This window comes from Callionymus lyra, chromosome 14 (assembly GCF_982586985.1).
Source record: "Callionymus lyra chromosome 14, fCalLyr1.hap1.1, whole genome shotgun sequence".
NCBI classification, from domain to species: Eukaryota; Metazoa; Chordata; class Actinopteri; order Syngnathiformes; family Callionymidae; genus Callionymus; species Callionymus lyra.
In genome coordinates this window covers 14,492,637-14,513,050 of record NC_141831.1, presented here as the reverse complement: position 1 = coordinate 14,513,050, position 20,414 = coordinate 14,492,637, and the positions used below count along the sequence as shown (strand labels likewise).

The 20,414-nt window shown below is 37.0% G+C and overlaps 1 protein-coding gene across 1 annotated transcript in view; it reads left to right on the top strand.

Moving 5' to 3' along the window:
* Positions 1 to 20,414, top strand: part of gabrb4 (gamma-aminobutyric acid type A receptor subunit beta4) — a 57,657-nt gene that overhangs the window by 14,510 nt on the left and 22,733 nt on the right. Inside the window, exon 3 of the mRNA XM_087806657.1 lies at positions 17,858 to 17,925. Coding sequence (XP_087662783.1) covers positions 17,858 to 17,925 — 68 coding nt within the window. The remainder of the gene's footprint in view (positions 1 to 17,857; positions 17,926 to 20,414) is intronic.

Here is a 20,414-nt window from a genome sequence, read left to right as displayed (position 1 = left end):
CTTTTTTTATACATATAATTAATGTTGTCTAAGTTTATACTATTTTTGACTAATTCTTTCAATGGTATAGGCGGGAAATGTACTGGAAAAGAAACATTTTCAAAAGCCGCCAATAGATCCATCCAATGTGTTGAAAACTTTTGGACCTATTTTACCTACAGAGAGATAAACAAGGTTTGCTTTCGTTAACAGCATTTTGTCTTGAAGGAAAAGCAAATAAAAAAAAAACATTTGATGTTCATGTAGAAGCCATTAAAAAAAAAACAGCAGCTCTATAAAACTTTCCGAACGACACTTTTAGCAATAGCGGGGAGCGATCTCTCGGTTGGTGCGCGACCACATGTCAAGTCGCGGGGCTGCTTTGCATGCCGGCTGAGAGCGCCGGGGCCGTCGTAATTCAGTCTCAAAGTAGTGCCAATTCAGCACGAAACAGCAGTGTGTTGTCAGAGCCCCAGGATGGATGTCGGGCCATGTACAAGTGATATCTATCCTGATGAAGAGAGAATGGCCTGTGATTTATTACAGAGAAACACAAGGAAAAAAAAAGAAAAAAAATGCTTGAGTTGGGCACTTTTCCCTTTTCCCCATCTCTTAGATGTTCTATTTGAATTAAATGAGGTGTGTATGTAGGGAGGCGGCGGGGGCAAGGGTGCTGAGAGATAGCGGGAGGGAGAATACTTTATCTTTCCACCATTCATAGTGTTGTTTTCAGCAACTTTAAAATGAAGAGAGAAAATGCTGATAGAATGGCACCGGAATGCATCACAGTTGACTGCGAAATATATATATATATATAAAAAAAAGACCTGGGTCAGATGTTGGTGAAGCATCCTGCAAACCTGGCTTTTTTTTTTTTTACTCTGACCATCTCACTCTCCTTGTAAAGTCTCCTGTGAGTCACATTTTTGAACCTGCGGTGATTGATGGGAGTTGCACCCGTGACAGGGCCAGGATTGGTCGGCCAAGGGCAGGAAGGATTCAAGCAAGAAAAGAAAGACCAGACCGACGACCTAAACACTTAAAATCTTGCCTCATTACTGAAGGACGATGTGTTTTTTTTTACCGCTGCTGAAAATGATACAACCATCAGTTTAAAAACAGATCCTTTTCCAGTTTTAGAAGAATCAGTTTTTTTTTGTTTCATTCTCACGCTTTCTTCATTTCCTTTCTGATGTCTTGCTTTTGAGCGTCTTCGTGAGCAACCTCTGTCACTGTTCCGGTTCTATATTGGGATCTAACGGGAAGAGATTCGTGACTTACTGTTGTTGGAACGTCAGTATAACTTCAAACCTAATTTAAGTCCATATGTCAGTTAAAAATGTAAATAAGAAAAACTTGGACAAATGGGTGAAAATTGGGACAAAAAGACTGAACTAGAAATGATAACATTAGTTGAATTAAAGGCGAGAGAAACCAGGAGAAAGGGACAAAATACAAATAAAGGGATTGGGATGAGATATGCTAAAGGGAAAATGGTGACATTAAATTGTAACAAATTCCAAGTGGACGAAACGTTGATCTGGCAATTTTGGTGTGTTTTGTTTGACATTTACAGAAGTCAAAAAGATTTTGCTGACAATCTAAAAGCCAGAACTAGACCTTCAAAATAAAACTTGGGTCCATGAACCAGAACCAAACCAGTCATATACTCTTTTGACATTACAAGATTTAAACGTCATAATGTTAAAATATTAAAGTTTTTCAACATTGTGAGATTAAAACAGAATCACATTACGAGATTAAAATTTCATGACATTATGAGATTAAGAGGTCATAATATTATGAGATTAAAACAGCATCACAGTACGAGATTACAATTTCATGAAATAATGAGATTAAAATTTCATGACATTATGAGATTAAGAGGTCATAATATTATGATATTAAAACAGCATCACATTACGAGATTAACATTTCATGAAATAATGAGATTAAAATTTCATGACAATACGAGATTAAATCTTTATAACATAATGAGATGAAAACTTAATAATGTTATGAGATTAAAACATCATTAAATTATGAGATTAAAATGAGACTACATTACAAGATAAAAACTTCATAACATTAGGAAATTTAAATGTTACTACATTACGAGATAAGAACACCATAAAATTACAAGATGAAAACTTCATAGCATTATGAGATTTAACTGTCATAACAATACAAGATTAAAATGTCGTAACATTACGAGATTCAAACTTCATAACATTACGAGAGAACATAATGAGATTCAAACTTCATAACATTACGAGAGAACATAATGAGATTAAAACTTCATAACATTACGAGAGAACATAATGAGATTACAACTTCATCACATTATCAGAATATACATTAACATTACATTAAGAGATTAAAATGTGACTAAATTAAGAGATTAAAACGTCATGACATTAAGATATCAAAACACTATAACATTACGAGATTAAAACGTAAAAACATTAACAATTTAAATTGTCATAACATTATGATAATCACATGTAATAACATGACCAAAATATGCACTGACAAGTTAGTTTTGATCCATAGTTCTTTGTTAAGTATTCAATATTTGGTCTGAGGATGAGTCGTCCCTGATAGTAATCTAGAATGCTGGCGAGGGATAATACAAGTCAGCTGTAGGCAGTACACATAAAAACCTCTTTTATTTCTCAAAATGGACCTTTGTTTAAACGCTTATGAAAGTTCTGAATCGCGTCTTGGCGGCACCGGCGTATGCTGTCCTTCCTGCTACACATTATACGGCAGACTAGTCTATTTATAACCCCGACCATCTACTTAAATACCTTCATTTACAAATTGGAAAGTGCTCATTTAGTTCAATATGTCTGCCTGAAAGTGTTCATTAAATGCAAATGAACCCATTTGCAAACCTCATTTTTTTGAAGTCGCATGAATGCTGTTGAAATGTAGATGAACCCTGATGGACACGCCAGTATTTTCAGGGCACATTTGACTCATATTTGGATCATAAAAACTCTGACAAAGCTGCCGTTCTTCCCTGTCAATCTTTCCTTTTTCAATGCCCCTCTCTTGTATGTGATGACTTTGTTTCATGATTTAATGTTCGGGTTGAGATGCAAGCTGTGCAAAAATAATTTTAGTCTTTTTGTCTCACTTGCACAAGGTGACTTTTGTCGTCCTCCGTGTTTGCCATCATCATTTTATTTGTAGAAGGCTCCAGATGGCAGGACGGGGAGTGAAGTAGATCTAAACCTGCTAATGAATCGAATGTGCATTCTACACACACAGCTAGAAAGTACTTTTATTTTTCTAATTTGCTTCTGTTAAAGATTTTGCCTTTAAGTTTTTAAAGGCGCACAACATAAAAGGAGTTCCATCATAGCAAGAGTCAACTTTTTTATATACATGTATTTATAGTTTTTTTGCAGTTACTACTACAAAAATTCAGAAATTACACTCATATTCAAATATCGTCTTCTCTCTATTCTAATATTTTACCCGTTTCAAAGCGACATTTCGTTGCCAGTTTTTAACTGTTGTGTTTTTCTGTGCGATAACAAAAAAAAAAGAATTTTCAAAATTTCGATTTTCTTCAAAGTTTTTAATTGTTTTGTATGACTAGCTTAGCTTGAAAATGATCGTAAGATCTTTAAAATTATTTTTTTTAAATATTTCAAACATGAAGAAAACGTGTATTTCATAGTTTTTTTGTTAGAAAAAACATCTGTCAGAGACTTTGGATGCAAATACAATTTAGTTTACAATTCTCCGTTACTACCTTTAAAAAGTGGGCCACTGCAAAAACCTGTATAACAAACATTTACAGGCTAAGATTGAAAAAAAAAAGATTTTCATTTGACAAAAAAATACTGCAACAAGAAGTTAATTGGTTGGTTAATTCCAAGACTCAAATCCACAAGTGTAAAAACATTTTTATAAATATATTAATCATTTCCAACTTACCTTATTTCCTATATATTTTTCTTAGAAGAATCCAATCAGATTTAATTGAAAATTCAAATAATGTTGGACAAAATTGGCGAACTGAAGCATTTTCCTTATAAAAAATTTAAATAAAATTCAATAAAAAAATTTAAATATATTAAAAAGAAGCCATAAGATCTAAAGTCTCTGATACAAACATATCAAAGGTCAAGTCATTGCCCACATTTTCTTTGTTGTAATGTACTCTTAATTATATCCTATTTGAAAACTAATCAGCGTTGACAAAAATAGCTGCCGCCCAAACCACATGATCAGCGTGGGAGAGATCGGCCAGAAACGCACACATTAATAAGGAAGAAAATGATGTTTGGTATTCTCCCGAGACGTTTTAGCCGTGATCGTTGAGGTGGATCCTCACATAATTACCGCAGATTAATGTCATCATGAGGACTGCCTGGGCAGGATGTAACCCCTTACACCGGGAGGAGGATTTACTGTACATGTCAAGATCTAAAACATTGCTTTAGGTGAAATAGACAAAGTCAGCTGTCTTTGCGGGAATAATAGCTTCATCTCCTTCTGCCTTGTTCGTATATCGGAAATAATGCCATTGATTAAAGATGCCAATGTGCGACTTGCTGAATAAATTAGGGCGAGTAAATAAATTATAGGCTGCACCACAAAGGACAATAAATGAATTATACCCTTCTTTAGCCAATAAGTTTTTCTAATGGCTTCAGGATAAATTCTACAATGTCCCCAGCTAACTGTAAAGTGCACCGACTCCTTTATTTAATACAATCACGTTTATTTAGGGGATTTTAATTGAAATATTTTTGCTCCATCATGTTATCATTGTATTGTTTCAACACACTAATGCATCATGTTGTGAAGTGTGAGGTTTCTATCAAGTAAACAATTTATCTTTAATTTACAGGCTAAATCTCGTAAATGTATTTACGATAGAAAAGCTGATTCAGGTGCAGTTACTAAAATAATAATGGTTTGACTCATTTTTTTTTACTTACAATGCAACACTACTATACTGCATATCAGTGTATTATAATTATCTATCTCTTGGAATACAAAATACACAATTAATATCCTTAATATCAATCCTTATAGTTAAAGAAAAATCAATTTTAATTTAAATTATTATTACTTTTGTTGAGTCATCTCAGCAGAGTGATTAGAGGGGGAGATTTAAATGGTCTCTAAAAAGATAGATGTTTCTCCACAGCAGCAGGAGTCTGGTTCTGCTTGAGGTTTTTGAATTATAAAAGGAAGTTTTTCCTCGCCACTGTCACGCTAGTCTAACCTAAACTGGCTACGGTTCATTGCTTTTTCTTTTTTTAAGACATGTTTTTTTTATTATTTAAATAATTATACACTTTGATATATGTGTTTTAAAATGTTTAAATACCTTACAGATATTTTTTTTAATAATAATGTACATTAGAAATAATATAAATTATAATTACAATATATTTAATAATAAGAAAAATATATTTAATAAAAAGTTGATAATTTCACATCCCCCAAAAAATTCCACGACCAAACCGGAGTTATAAAATGAATGTCCACTAAATTAGATCCGACTCTATAATTCACCATTCATCGGATGATGGATGAGTCGGTGCATTGTGGGTAATATGTGCCGTGTTTCATAATTCACCGACACGATCTGTGTATGTAAGTATGCAGCATTGTTCTCGCTATGAAGCTTTCTAACGCCGAATACGAGTTGGTTTCATACATCAGTTCCAACGTATGTGACAGTATAGGTTGATAAGATGAGGCCACCTTTACTTATTCTCCGTCTCCGTGACTTCCTTGTGATGAACTGCCGCTGCTCTCCTGCTTCAACACATTTCTTTCTCCTTCATTTTTTTTCCTTTTGTTCCTGCAAAATATGCATTTTTTTTTTCTTCTGTAATATTACCATGATGCTTTTCTATAGACTGAAGAAAGGAGGCTGCGGTTTACTTTTTAAGCAGCTCACGTCCCAAAACAAGAGAAAAGAAGTTTAATATATAAATATATGAATGCCTAATTTAACATACCAGGGATGTTTTAGTCTCAGATTTGAGTTTTTATCAGATGAACTGAAGCACAGTTTGTCCTGAAGGCAACAATAATGGCGCAGACAACAATGTTATTAGAGTAATGCCGAATGCATTAGAGCAAATATCGTTATATTCTCAGATTTACATCTCTACAATATTTATACCTAATCATATACTTAAAAATACAGTTTTATTTACTCTACTCGTCTCCATTTTAAGACCTCTTCTGATCAACATGCCTTTGATTTGTGGGTTTTTGTCACAGTTGTGTAACAGCCAATCGGTCTGAAGTTCAACTCCGACAGTCTGTTCATGTGTCGTGGTTCTTTCCTCCAGCTGCTACAGTTTTCTTCCACACTTACCAACATGATGGTGAATCCAACTGGAAACTCTAGATTCCAGGGCAGCTGTAGGTGTGAAAGTATGTGTCAGTCTACATGAGTGTTTGCCTGCTGATTGTCCAGCGACCTGTCTTGGCGTCTAAAGCACGTGTGATTGCTTTTGTTGCTTGGAAAAGGGTGATAGAATTTTTTGCGTGGGCGAGTAAACAGGGGGGGTTGGGAGGGGGTTTGACTGTACACATCGCGGGAGTCAACGTGTTGGAGGTGTGGATGTAGACTTGTAGTCATGACCAGGAAACCAAAAACCGAGAGTATCTTAGTAGACACAGACTTCCAGATTTAGATCGAGTGTGATCTTTGCATCAAGATGTTTTGGTCTAGTTCAGTTTACCTCGACAGAATGCCGTTCCAGTTTGCTTGAACTAGTTTTAGTTGTTTTTTTGTGAGGGCGAGTAAATCTTGGTTGTAGGTCATTAATAAATTTCACAAAAAAAGAGATGGAGGTGGAATCACTCAAGATGCCTACATGTTGATTTTTAGTCAAGACAAAAAAAAAATCCGCTACCAAGACCGAGAGTATCAAGACTAAGATTTTTACCAATCGAGACTAAACCCAGACCAAGACGGACAGAGTCAAGAGCAAGAATTTTCCTGATCAAGACAAAGACGAAGACAGAGTCAAGACCAATACTTTAACTGATCGAGACCAATACTGAGACCAAGATGGAGATTGTCAAGACCAAGAATTTTCCTAATCAAGACTTAGACCGAGACCAAGTTGAAGATAGTCCAGACCAAGACTTTTCCTGATTAAGAGCGAGACAGAAAGTGAAAAAAAACAAGACTACTGATCGAGACCAAGACAGCCAGAGTCACGACCAAGATTGAATAGGTTAAGACCAAAACTCTCCAGATCAAGAGAAAAAAATACCACGCACTACTGTTTTTTTTAAAGCCTGCTTTGGTTTAGTTTAGGCTTTGTGTCAAGCTTTCATCATTATTTTATGTCGAATGCATCGTCTTTTCAATCCATTCCAGTTTTAGTCGACAAGAACTCGTACGTCTAAAACTGCTGGTTTTTGGTCTCGTTCTCATCAAATGAATTTTTGTCTCTTTTTGGTCGCAAACCAACATCAGTAAACAACAACTTCTATTTCAGACTGAACAATACTGAAGAATCACTTGTCAGACATGAGTTGAGAAAATTTGTTGTTGACTATTTTTTCCAGTTGATTATGTCGTGACATGTCTATAAATATTTAAAAACTAGTACTGTTGATAATTAATCAATTATATTCACTGAATGTTTATTATTTTCTTACATGAAATTCATTTGACCCACGCTATTGAACGCACCACAATCAATGCGGTACGTTTATTTGGAACAAAATATTAGATATATTAAATAATATCTCTAATGCGTCGTTAATATTTGGTAAACCGCACTAGTTTCTTACACACAATAACCACATTCGATACGGGGCAACACGGTTTGAACCTCAGACTAAGAAATACAACACAACGCACTGATAACACGAATCCAACACGGGTTTACATGTCAGATAAAAGCACAAAAGGACTCGAAAACCTCGTCTCTGTTTCCTTGATCAGTGCGTGTTCACCATTTCCTACTGCGTCTTGTGCCCCGACTGTTGGGGTTGTAATTGTGTGTTTGAAAGGGGGGAAAAAAAAGGGCTTCACAGGCGCAACCATTGAAAACAAAAGCAAACATAGACTCAGCTGAATAAATCATCGTGCTTCTCTTGCACACTGTTGGGGAAATGCTGCTCAGTTGCTATGGAACCCTCTGTTGCTAGGCGATGGGTTGATTATCAGACTTTTTTTCATTTTTTTTTTTTTCATACGGTGTATATGTATTCTTGCACAAATTGAATAGAACCTGTTGAGCGGCATGACAACCCGTTTTTAATAAATCCATCTTGTTTCGGGGGATTATTAATTTGCCATCGGAACACGCTTGTGTGTATCAGGATGGTAAAGCTGCACACGTCGACACCATTTTTTCTTTTTTTTTTTTTTTGTGAGTCTCCTGCTTCCTGAGGGAGACTCTTTAATCAGATTTCATGAGGCTCGGATGATCCATGAGGTGAAATTGGATGCTTTTAACTTCCCCTTTCCAGGATTCACATATTCCAGATATCGAATTAATAGTCGACGTGCTTTCGTCACCGAGAGGTCAGATGTGTAGGTGCTGGTTTTTTATGCAATTTTTGTCGCAACGTCTAAGATTATTTGAGCAGTAAAAATAGGCCGGACACGCTCACAAACACACAGTACAGACTGACTTCTAAATAGATTTATCTGCTAGATACTTTCCGGTGAAATCAAAAATCAAAGCGCAACATTTTTAACCTCCATCTTGATGATTCAAACGACTAATGAAACAAAAGTGACGACCAGCAGGATATTTATTACTTTGACAACAACTCGGTTCTGTTAGTCGTTTCCCAACTCCACGGGAGCTTCTGTCTGATCCTGGTCCATATCCCTGGCAGACAAACTGGATTTCAGATGAAACCCCGAAATGATTCAAACGGCAGATTTCTCTCATTCCGTGAGGCGAGAATAAAGAAAAGTGAACAAATACGATGTGTTTATTACTTTGCCCGTGAGTGAAACCTCCTCTTGATGAAGGGATTGAAAATTAAGCCTAGACTCTATATTAAATATTTTATTTTTATAATGTAATTTGAAGCAGAATGACAAACACATATTCCTCAAAAGGTGTTTCTGACTATTTTAAGTAATTATACAGTACGACAATTATTGTATTTTCAGTAACTCTTTAGATTTGGTCCATTTCTTTTGGCAATTTTTCTCCAAAAAATGTTTAATTTAATTGTATTGATCCATTTATAACATTTGTAAGTTATATTTCACATCCACGAGGTAATGACATCATGCTATGAATTGATGACATTCAGTTCCTCCTGATTTTATTTTATATTTTTTAATTTACAAGTTGTATTTACCAACTTCCGGATCAACAAAAAATGCAAAAAATATGGGGGAAAAAATCTTTTTTCCGAAATGTTTTTATTGAAAAAAGTATATTCAAACCCTTTAAAACTTCTGGTTTTCGTATCTTTTTTAAAATAATTATACAGAAAAAACGACATTACAACATAAATGACACATACAGACGGAATAAACTTGATTATAAACAAAAAATGAAACAATATTAATAATAAACCTGCACTACTCAGTCACCACAAGATGCACAAGAATGTATTATTAGTGATTATTTATAGTAAGTAAGTAAGTCATTTGTATTTATTTGCACTTGATGGATCTACTGACTCCTTCAAGAAACATCTTAAGACATTTTTATTTTTGCAGGCTTTTCCTTGATTTTATGGAACTCCTGTGTTGTTCTCAGTATTATCTTGACCGTTAAAGTATATATTTTATTATTATTTTATGAGTATTGTAATTTTGTATTTGTATTTGTTTATTTTGGGTCCCGCTTTATATTGTCTTCTTCCTCTTTTCCTCTGACAATTATTTTCAAGTATTTTCCTCTAAATAAGTGCGTAAATATCTTTAATATAAGAGTTTTTGTCATGAACTGACTTTGACCACAACCCAGTACATTCACTCTTTTATCCTTGAGGCGAGACACACGACCGGCGGCACAGAAGGTACAAAAGGTCAGGGAGACGCCTTCAGACATGAGAGTAATGTCGCTTTTCTTTTTCCAAGGAAACAAAAGACAACTCCCAGAAAAAGTGTCATGTCAATGTGTAATAAGGACGAAATCTGTTCAGGTGAAGCAACCGATGCTAATGCTACTGTTAGCATGGTTGGCATTACATTTAGATTTAATTTATGATAGTATTATTGATGCCTGAACTCATATTTAGACTCAAAGAAAATTAAATGGCATCTAACATCTATTTTCTTGATTTTTTTGTACATTTTGGTGCCAAATCCACAACTAGCCCGTCAAAACGATCTCATCTATATTACATTTGCTAGTTTGTGACAAAGACTCATTATCTTAAGGTGTTTTTGTTGGTGGTGCTCTCGCAATAAATGTTGATGTTCTCTGGTTTATTAATATCCGACTGCGCAGCTTTTTTTATCTGTGAAACTGGAAGAAAAAAAAAAGCTTTTAATCTGCAGGTGGTCTGATCTTCAAGAGTGTCGTGTGTGGTTTTTTAGGGTCCACGATTTTGAGGTCTTTTAAACCTCCGGGGCGAGATGGAATCTCTTGAAAAAAAAAAAGAAATCGAGAGATTTGCCAGAGCAACGGGCGAGATCCTGATTGCAAAGATGATTCTTTAATTCTGTAGATGTTGCATTAGATAAAAATCTTTTTTAGGTTTAGAAAAAATAACCTTTTCTGGCTTTTTAAGAAAATATTGTGAGGTTTAAACCCTGAATCACATACTTGTTGAAAATGAGGTAATATCCTAAATAACCACAATTAAATCCAACTTTAGAGTTCTCCAATAAAAGCCGATTTTTCATTTTTATTGACAATCTGCTTCATCCTTTCACCTTCAGCTGCGACTTCCTCTCCTTTTTTTTTAACTGCATCTTGCAATTTCTCTTCCATTTTCCTCTTAATGATCAATAAGCCAGTGGCCAGAAAAGACAACCACCCTCTTCTTTACGCTGCCAACAACCTTGTTGACGGTTTCCAAAAAAAAAAAAGTAGATAAAAAGCCAAGTTTCGCAGATGTAGCGAATGAATGTGCTTCAGATGACTTTATAATGTCGCTCGCTGTGTTCATTTTCTCGATGTGATTTAATAATAATCACCGCTGTTGCCATAGTGATAGCCAGAGAATGAATTACCGTGATATTCTCTCCCAGAGGTTCAGATACTGTAGAAAGCTTTTCTCTTTCTGAAGGCTGTCGGAATGTTATAATGGTCCCAGAGAAAGTGACTGAATTGTCGTTTATCGTGTGATTAATTATGAGCGTTTATTACCACATCTTTACACGACAACATAAACTAAAGAAATGTCTTCATAGCAGACGCTTGGAATCTTCAGAATTTCTCTACTGTTTTTTCCCCCCCATTATGATTAGTTCCACAAACAAGGTTAGATTCTCCATTCGTTGAGAAGCAATAACTGTGATTCTTTCTAATTTAATTAAACAGAAATGTCCCCAAAAAAAAGTTCATTAAAGCGTCTGGAAAAAGAAAGAAAAAGCCTCTCACAGCAAAAATAATTTGGCAGGTGGTGAAGGGAAACTAATGAAGGATCTGAAGGTTATTTCTCGAGTCTCGTTTTTCCTCGTGACCCGAGAGCCACACATCCAGCCGGCAGTTATATTTCGAGAAGAGCGCCAGGTGACAAATCGAGCGTCTCTGTTTAGAGGGAGGAGGGTCAAAATATGAGAGAGGGACGAGGGGACGAGAAAAAAAATGAGATTTCGTCCGATTTGTCCGATCTCTAAAGGGTTAGTCGCCGTAAAAGCAAGTCTTACTTTTCCTTTGAAGAAGAAGAGTTAGATGAGGTCAAAGAGGGAAACACAGCTCGAGGCTATGTTCTCGTTCAAATAAATGAATTGTTCGAGCTACTTTCTGTCCCAAATTTTTGAAATTACATTTTTATTTTTAAATTTTACCTGAAGCCAAACCCCGCTTTCTTTCTTTCTAGTCATCGATAGTTTAATAAAGCTTCACGAAACAGTGTCCTTACTTTCAAAGCGCTCTAGAGGGCAGTCTCTCCTCTACGATTCAACCACTTATTCTATTGAAATTTCACATAGATCTTCTTTATTAGTTATTAATTCCGTATTCTTGATTATTTATTTCATTTTGTTGATTATTTATTTTTATTTATTACTTATTTTTAATGTCCTTTCATTGTCTACTTCATGTTTTGTATCGTGGGTCTGAGAGGACTACAATTTCATCGATGCTGTATGTCTTGATACATGTATATTTGACAAATAAAATAACTTGAACCAGAGGCGCCACCTACAGAGCCCCAAAAAATATGACACTGCTTCATGAAGCTTCATCGCTATCGCTAAATAAAATGATCTCTCACTTTCTTTCAAACACTAAAGACTAGATATAAACATTCCGATGTCATTTGTTTTGGAAGGTCAAGATTGAAGTTTGAAGATATTTGTGACGACAGTATGTGGTCGATCAGCGACTGGAGAGAGCAAAGTTGTCGTCCGTGGCTTCAGAGGCTCCTTTTTACTAAGTAATAAATTGACTTTTTTTTAAATTATTTAGACATAGGTATGTGAAATCAATCTGTTTTTTAATTGTATTCATTTTGCAAACCCAGTAAACCATAGTTATACACCACAGGAGTCAAGTAATACTCAAACACCTTCACCAAGGACAATTTAAAGCTATTGATGAACCTGTAAACTGTGGGAGGAAACAAACGTGTCGTCAAGAACACATTAAAAACAAATAAAGTTTGAAAGTCAATCATTGGCTGCTAACCCCGACTCAACGATTAAAAAAAAAAAAATGAAGAGTTGTTTCTTATTTCTATGGAGGGCGATAAGAAGTAGCAAACAACTGCTCATCATATGACTTACTAGGAAACCGTAGAAAGCCTTAAAAACACTGATTTCATCTAAACAATGTCTAATAGCATTTATTGTTTGGTTTCAAATGCAGTAAGTCCCTCATCATGACGATGTTTTGAACTTATTACTTTATAAAGTCCCCCCCCCCGTCTGAAATCTCAGCGAACGAGAGGTTACGAGAGCGGAGTTCATTATGACGTAAAAATGGCTTCACTCCTTCTCCAGCCAGCTGTAATCACGCCCTGCTTTGTTTATACAATGAGTCCCGTGGAGACCGAGACTTCCAGGATTGATGACGCGCGGCAACAAACCTTGATAATGACCAATCACAGCGAAATGGGCGTGGTTGGGGTTAACAAGATTTAATCTAAAGAAAAGTGTCTTAAGTGGGCGTGGCTTAAGCACATTTTTTAATGTAAATATTTAAATGAAAAGAGAGTTTTTTACAAACACCCACATACTGATGATACAATAGAGTCCAATATCTATTTAAGACACACTTAAGTCAACACATTAGTTCCCCTTTAAGTGGTTATTGTCAAAATAAAAACTGTCAAACTGTCAAACTAACAGCTCTTAATATAAACTATGATGAGCTATTTTCTCCTATATTTGTTCAAACTAATGTACCTTTGGTTTTTACCAAACAATCGAAATCAACAAGAAGTTATAAATAGTCCTGTTTCTAATGTTGGTCCAGATAAAACCTCGTAAAAATGAATTGTACTCTTTAGAAAAAATGCAAAACATTTCCTCCAAACTCATTTTGTTTTCTACAGGATCTGCTGTCAGCAGCAATTAAGCGTCAAATAATGAATAATATTATTCATTATCCAGCTGAATGTACGCTGACACATTCTAGAGTCGGCTGTCAGTGATGAAGTAAGCAAGAGTGCGACGCTAGCAGATATATTTTTAGGTAAATCGCTTTCATGAAACAATTTGGACAGATTAGGGTCACGTACGCGCCGGTTCTGACTTTGTCAAAGACTTCCCGGGCCTCGACTCTGTAACCTTAACTTTTTGATGACGGTTACTTTTGATGCTATTTTTATTTCTGTATTTTAAAAAAAAAAAAGTTAAATTAAAGAGGACGCGTGCGCTAGAGGATACGTGGTCAGCCTTGTTCGGGGTTGAGACGTTTTCGCCCTTGAATGTCCTGGTCGTTTGTGTCCATGTTTATTTTTATTTTCTTTATTCAATTAAGAGACTACTTATGCTTATATCAAAGCTTTACTTTACTTATACATGTTTCTTGCCTGTTTTGTCTTGGAGAGCATTTTAGGATTAGTGGGTTTCTTGTGACTAACGGACAAAAAAATAACAACTTGTTTTTGTCAATAGCTGTCAAGAACTATCATGAACTGTTATTGACAAGTATATAACTATAGAAAACTATGAAAAGTATTAGCGAAATATTAGCTTTTAAATTAAACTAAAAGAGATATTTTTCTTTTTATTGTTATATTAATTTAAAATAAAAGTACTTTAAGTTGTACCAGTCAATTCAATCGGAAGAAATGAAAGAAAACAACAAATTCCCATCAGTTTTTTCATGATTCTATGTGTTCAAATCTGTTCAAAGGCACTTTTATCTCCATATATAATATCCAAAAAACTAAATTTCTTGACTCCATGTTTACCCTGACGTTACTAAACTATGTACACAAATGATTGTTCGCACGAGTCCTGGTTAAAGGTTCTTTCTCTTTGTTCCACGGCCACCGTGAATGGATTATCCTTGTAAACCTTAACTTGCGTGAATACTGAAGTGGTGGCTAAGTGTTTACAGTACAAGCGAGGGGTGGGTGTTCGTGGCGGGTTACATGTCTCATCACGTCCTGTAATCATGTAAACGAGGCTGAGTTTGATCCTCCTGTTCCCTGACATGAATTGGTTAAATCTGAATTAGAATGGACGAGAGCCTCTCCTTTTGTGTTTGTTTCGCGAAGCTGCTCAGTATATTGTTTTTATTTCAAGGCGACTTTAACTTGTTTCGGTATTTCTATTATTTTTGAAACTAACAAAGAGATTTATAACTTTAACTCTTTTTAACAAGATTTTTTTGTGATTCAAATAGCTTCAAATATATTTTTTTCACACAATTTTCAAGGCATAATATTGAGAAAAAATGTATTTTATTCAAAGTGAAACAATTTGCAGAATGTAAAACAAAAACTAATAAATCAAAGTTGGATCAAAAGTCACTCCAAAAGAAAAAATAAAAGTGGTCATAGCAGGGGTCTTGGTCTTACCGGGGACTTATCTGGGTCTTGGTCTTTCTGGGGTTTTACCGGGGTCTTACCAAGTTCTTACCAGGTGTTGGTCTTACCGGGGTCTTGGTCATACCAGGGTTTTTCCGGGGTCAGGTCGGGGTCTTGCTCTTACTGGGGTCTTACCAGGGTCTTGGTCTTACCTGGGTTTTGGTCTTGCTGGGGTCTTACCGGGGTCTTTCCAGGGTCTTGGTCTTACTGGGGTCTTACCGGGGTCTTGGTCTTACCGGGGACTTATCTGGGTCTTGGTCTTTCTGGGGTCTTACCAAGTTCTTACCAGGTGTTGGTTTTACCGGGGTCTTGGTCATACCAGGGTTTTTCCGGGGTCAGATCGGGGTCTTGCTCTTACTGGGGTCTTACCAGGGTCTTGGTCTTACCTGGGTCTTGGTCTTACTGGGGTCTTACTGGGGTCTTACTGGTGTCTTTCCAGGATCTTGGTCTTACTGGGGTCTTACCAGGGTCTTGGTCTTACCTGGGTCTTGGTCTTGCTGGGGTCTTACCGGGGTCTTTCCAGGGTCTTGGTCATACTGGGGTCTTACCGGGGTCTTGGTCTTACCGGGGACTTATCTGGGTCTTGGTCTTTCTGGGGTTTTACCGGGGTCTTACCAAGTTCTTACCAGGTGTTGGTCTTACCGGGGTCTTGGTCTTATCGGGGACTTATCTGGGTCTTTCTGGGGTTTTACCAGGGTCTTACCAAGTTCTTACCAGGTGTTGGTCTTACCGGGGTCTTGGTCATACCAGGGTTTTTCCGGGGTCAGATCGGGGTCTTGCTCTTACTGGGGTCTTACCAGGGTCTTGGTCTTACCTGGGTCTTGGTCTTGCTGGGGTCTTACTGGGGTCTTTCCAGGGTCTTGGTCTTACTGGGGTCTTACCGGGGTCTTGGTCTTACCGGGGACTTATCTGGGTCTTGGTCTTTCTGGGGTTTTACCGGGGTCTTACCAAGTTCTTACCAGGTGTTGGTCTTACCGGGATCTTGGTCTTATCGGGGACTTATCTGGGTCTTTCTGGGGTTTTACCGGGGTCTTACCAAGTTCTTACCAGGTGTTGGTCTTACCGGGGTCTTGGTCATACCAGGGTTTTTCAGGGGTCAGATCAGGGTCTTGCTCTTACTGGGGTCTTACCAGGTTCTTGGTCTTACCTGGGTCTTGGTCTTACTGGGGTCTTACTGGGGTCTTACTGGGGTCTTTCCAGGATATTGGTCTTACTGGGGTCTTACCAGGGTCTTGGTCTTACCTGGGTCTTGGTCTTGCTGGGGTCTTACCAGGGTCTTTCCAGGGTCTTGGTCTTACTGGGGTCTTACCTGGGTCTTGGTCTTAACGGGGACTTATCTGGGTCTTGGTCTTTCTGGGGTTTTACCGGGGTCTTACCAAGTTCTTACCAGGTGTTAGTCTTACCGGGGTCTTGGTCTTACCGGGGACTTATCTGGGTCTTTCTGGGGTTTTACCGGGGTCTTACCAAGTTCTTACCAGGTGTTGGTCTTACCGGGGTCTTGGTCATACCAGGGTTTTTCCGGGGTCAGATCGGGGTCTTGCTCTTACTGGGGTCTTACCAGGTTCTTGGTCTTACCTGGGTCTTGGTCTTACTGGGGTCTTTCCAGGATCTTGGTCTTACTGGGGTCTTACCAGGGTCTTGGTCTTACCTGGGCCTTGGTCTTGCTGGGGTCTTACCAGGGTCTTTCCAGGGTCTTGGATTTACTGGGGTCTTACCAGGGTCTTGGTCTTAACGGGGACTTATCTGGGTCTTGGTCTTTCTGGGGTTTTACCAGGGTCTTACCAAGTTCTAGCCAGGTGTTGGTCTTACCGGGGTCTTGGTCTTACGGGTGACTTATCTGGGTCTTGGTCTTTCTGGGGTTTTACCGGGGTCTTACCAAGTTCTTACCAGGTGTTGGTCTTTCCGGGGTCCTGTTCTAACTGGAGTCTTACCGGGGTCTTGGTCTTACAAGGGTCTTACCAGGGTCTTGGTCTTACCTTGGTCTTGGACTTACTGGGGTCTCATCGGGGTCTTACTGGGGTCTTTCCAGGGTCTTGGTCTTTCCGGGGTCTTGGTCTTACTGGAGTCTTATTGGGGTCTTGGTCTTTTGGGGTCTGATAGTGATGGGCTGAAATACCTCCCAGCCTGTTGTTCATTGTCAACAAAATGTTCAGTAACAATATCTTTGAAGGTCGTTCATAATGCATGAAAAAAACACATTTATGAGACGTTAAAAGTCTTAATTGATTATGTTATGACAGTTCATCATCATGTATGTCAACTTATCAAAAGGTTTATTAGTATTTTAACTGGTGGACGTGAAGACCTTTAAGAAAAGCAGGGGAAATGTCCAGTAATTTCATCGTAGTTACAAATACAAGCTTTATCTTTAGTTAAATTCCTTGATGGCCACGATAAAATACTTCATAGAAAGTTTATTAATTTACCTTATAATTGAACAGTCTTAACATCTTATATAAGGCCATATAAATGCATTGAAGTGTCTTCAGAATGTATTAAATTTAAGAACTTCACTGAATGTTCCTCTGGTGGCCCCTGGCCAATTGAGTTTGAGACCCTTGCTCGGGTGGAAAACTGCTTCAGGACATTCTCAGAGTTTCATTGAATAGATTATATATTTAGCTACGTATAATACTTTACCACGGTGGATTTGGTTTTGGTACAACAGCGGAAGGCATTTAACATTTTTCCTATTTATAAATAACTAACATGAATGTTTTTTTCTCCTGTTCCCCTCTAGGGCCTCCCGTCATTGTGGGAATGAGCATCAACATCGCAAGCATCGACTCCATCTCAGAAGTAAACATGGTAAGAGAATCTTTCTTTTAATCATCTGAGTCAGGGAATTGATACGTAGAATGTATTGAAAGAACTGTAGTGGGTTCACATTAAAATGCATTTATTCCTAAACCTGGCACAAGCATTTTATATATGGGTCTTTAAGTACATTTTATAACATAAATATATTTAAAAAAACAACACTATTCAAGTATTTTAAATCGGCAGGGTAAGCCAGACACCCTTTTACAAAAACTGACTTGTCTACACATTAAAAATTAAATGTGATTCTGTGTTTTTCGGAGACAGCGCGGATTATTTTCAGTGCTCGACATGTGCTTGCAGAAATTCTCGGTATTCTGAAATTGCTGGTGTCAGTGATGGCGTCATTCTGTCTCTTAGCAATCATTTTTTTTTTTTTATTCAGCATGACAACGTCACCCAGCTCGCCACTTTTCCCACCATCGTGCAGCGTTTTACCGGCATCTGAATTCTTTTTTATTTTTTTTAAAAAGTATCTCTGACAACATCATCGTATACACACACTTGAGTTCCAAATCCTTCTTTCAATAAGAGACCCTTCAAATAATGACGTTACTGAGACTTTAATCAAATCCTCACTTTGTTGTGGAACAAAATGTTCCTTCTTTTGAGTGAGTTCCGGAGTGCTAATGCTAACCGTTCTCTCCTTGAAGTCAGGGCCATTAATTATACGTCGAGCATATTTTTTCAAGTATACTTGAAAAAAAAGGATCAAATCACATTCATGAAATCTATCATATTATTCGATTAAATTGAGTAAAAGAAAAACCATGATGTAGGCAGTAATGAACCGCTTCTTTCTTGCCACCGTTGAAGTAGATTTTAACCACCGCTGTCTTCAAAACCTCCACCAGTGGCAGTCTTGGCGAGGCTACCGTGGATCAATTGAAATGAGAATTTGATTAACAGAGACGTAACTCCACCATCCAGAGCAGGCAGTGTAACTTTCGAAAAGTTTGGTCGCAGCAATAATCCAAACACAAAATCAAACTGAAAATGAATGTTTAAAATTCAGAAGAATTGCTTTCCAGGCAACAAGTTCCGTTTAAAAGAACATAAACTTGCCAGTGTGGGGTTTTTTCAAGGTTCAGAAAATGGGAATCAGGGAAATATGCGAATAAGAAAATGTCAAGCTAACGTAGGTGCGGAAGTTGGAAATTCTACCTATACATGTTTTTTGTTTATGTAGATGTTACAGCATCTGACTACTTTTTTTATTCCACTGGACTAATACTGTTTTCTCAAAAACTAATTTTGTATTCTGAAGGTAAAAATCATTTGTCAAAGAAAATCAACATGTAATAGATGAATTAGCAATTGAATTTGATTGATTTTAGCTTTCCATACATGTTTAAAAGAAGCTAATTAAAAAATATATATTAACTTACCACTGTGGGTTATTTTCGGTTTCCAAAAAGTGGAAGTTGGAAGTGCTACAAATAAATGTTTGGCTTGTGGTTAATATGGAAGTTGAAGTAAATGTTTCCACCATCAGTTTATTCAGTTATCTTATGATATGAACACTTTTTGTATTCCGCTGTATTCTGAGGAAAAATCATTGCCCAAAAAGTTATCACATTAAATTTTTAAATATAATTAATTTTAATGTATTTATTTATTGCACCTTGTAATCATTCAGCGAAAATGATTTAAATCATCTAAAGAAAGCCGTTGTTTTCGGTGTAACAACAACATTGCTGGCCAACATATACAAATTTTCACAATCAAAACATCCAAGCCAAGACTAAAGACATTGAGATGGACATAGAAAATGAGGCGGAATAGTTGTAAGCTCTGGCGCTGACGCCGCTGTTTGGACCTGAGGGACTCTGTGGCGTAACGTGTTCACTGGAGTGTTCCTGAAGTTAGACGCAGAAGTACAAGTACAGCTGTATTTGTTGGTTTGCTGTTACAAACGCTGAGCTGGTTGGATTTCTTTTTTTGGTGGGGGACTGTCTATTAAAGCCAAACAATTTCAACATCTGCTGCATTAAAAAAAAAGCGCTGTAGCACTTTTATTGCTGCTGTGGCTCGATCACAGTTGCTGGCTCTTATTTGCCCTTTATCAAAGTGCGTAGTGAGGAAGTACTGCACAGATAGTACACAGTTGTTTAGTTTTATATATATTTTCCACGTAACTTTGAAGGAGCCTTTTTTTCTAACTAAATTAACTTTTATTAAATTTGTTCTCTTTTTACATACCATTCTGGTTTTTGTTTTAACATTATTGGAATCTACCAAATCACATCAAAGGCACTAAAGAAGTATTCCCTCTCTAGACCACCTTTTAAGACCTCAGTGTGTTGCTTTTAGGAGGTTTCAAAGTACAGACCAACCTTCTTGTTTTACCTTAAAGAACTAAACTGACCTGAACCACCGGATCGCTTCAAAAGACTTGCTTAAAACTATTCTTGCTGATGCGGCAGATCTTTTTTTCTTCTGGTATTTTCCTGCATTTTGCACCAAATTGCCTCTGG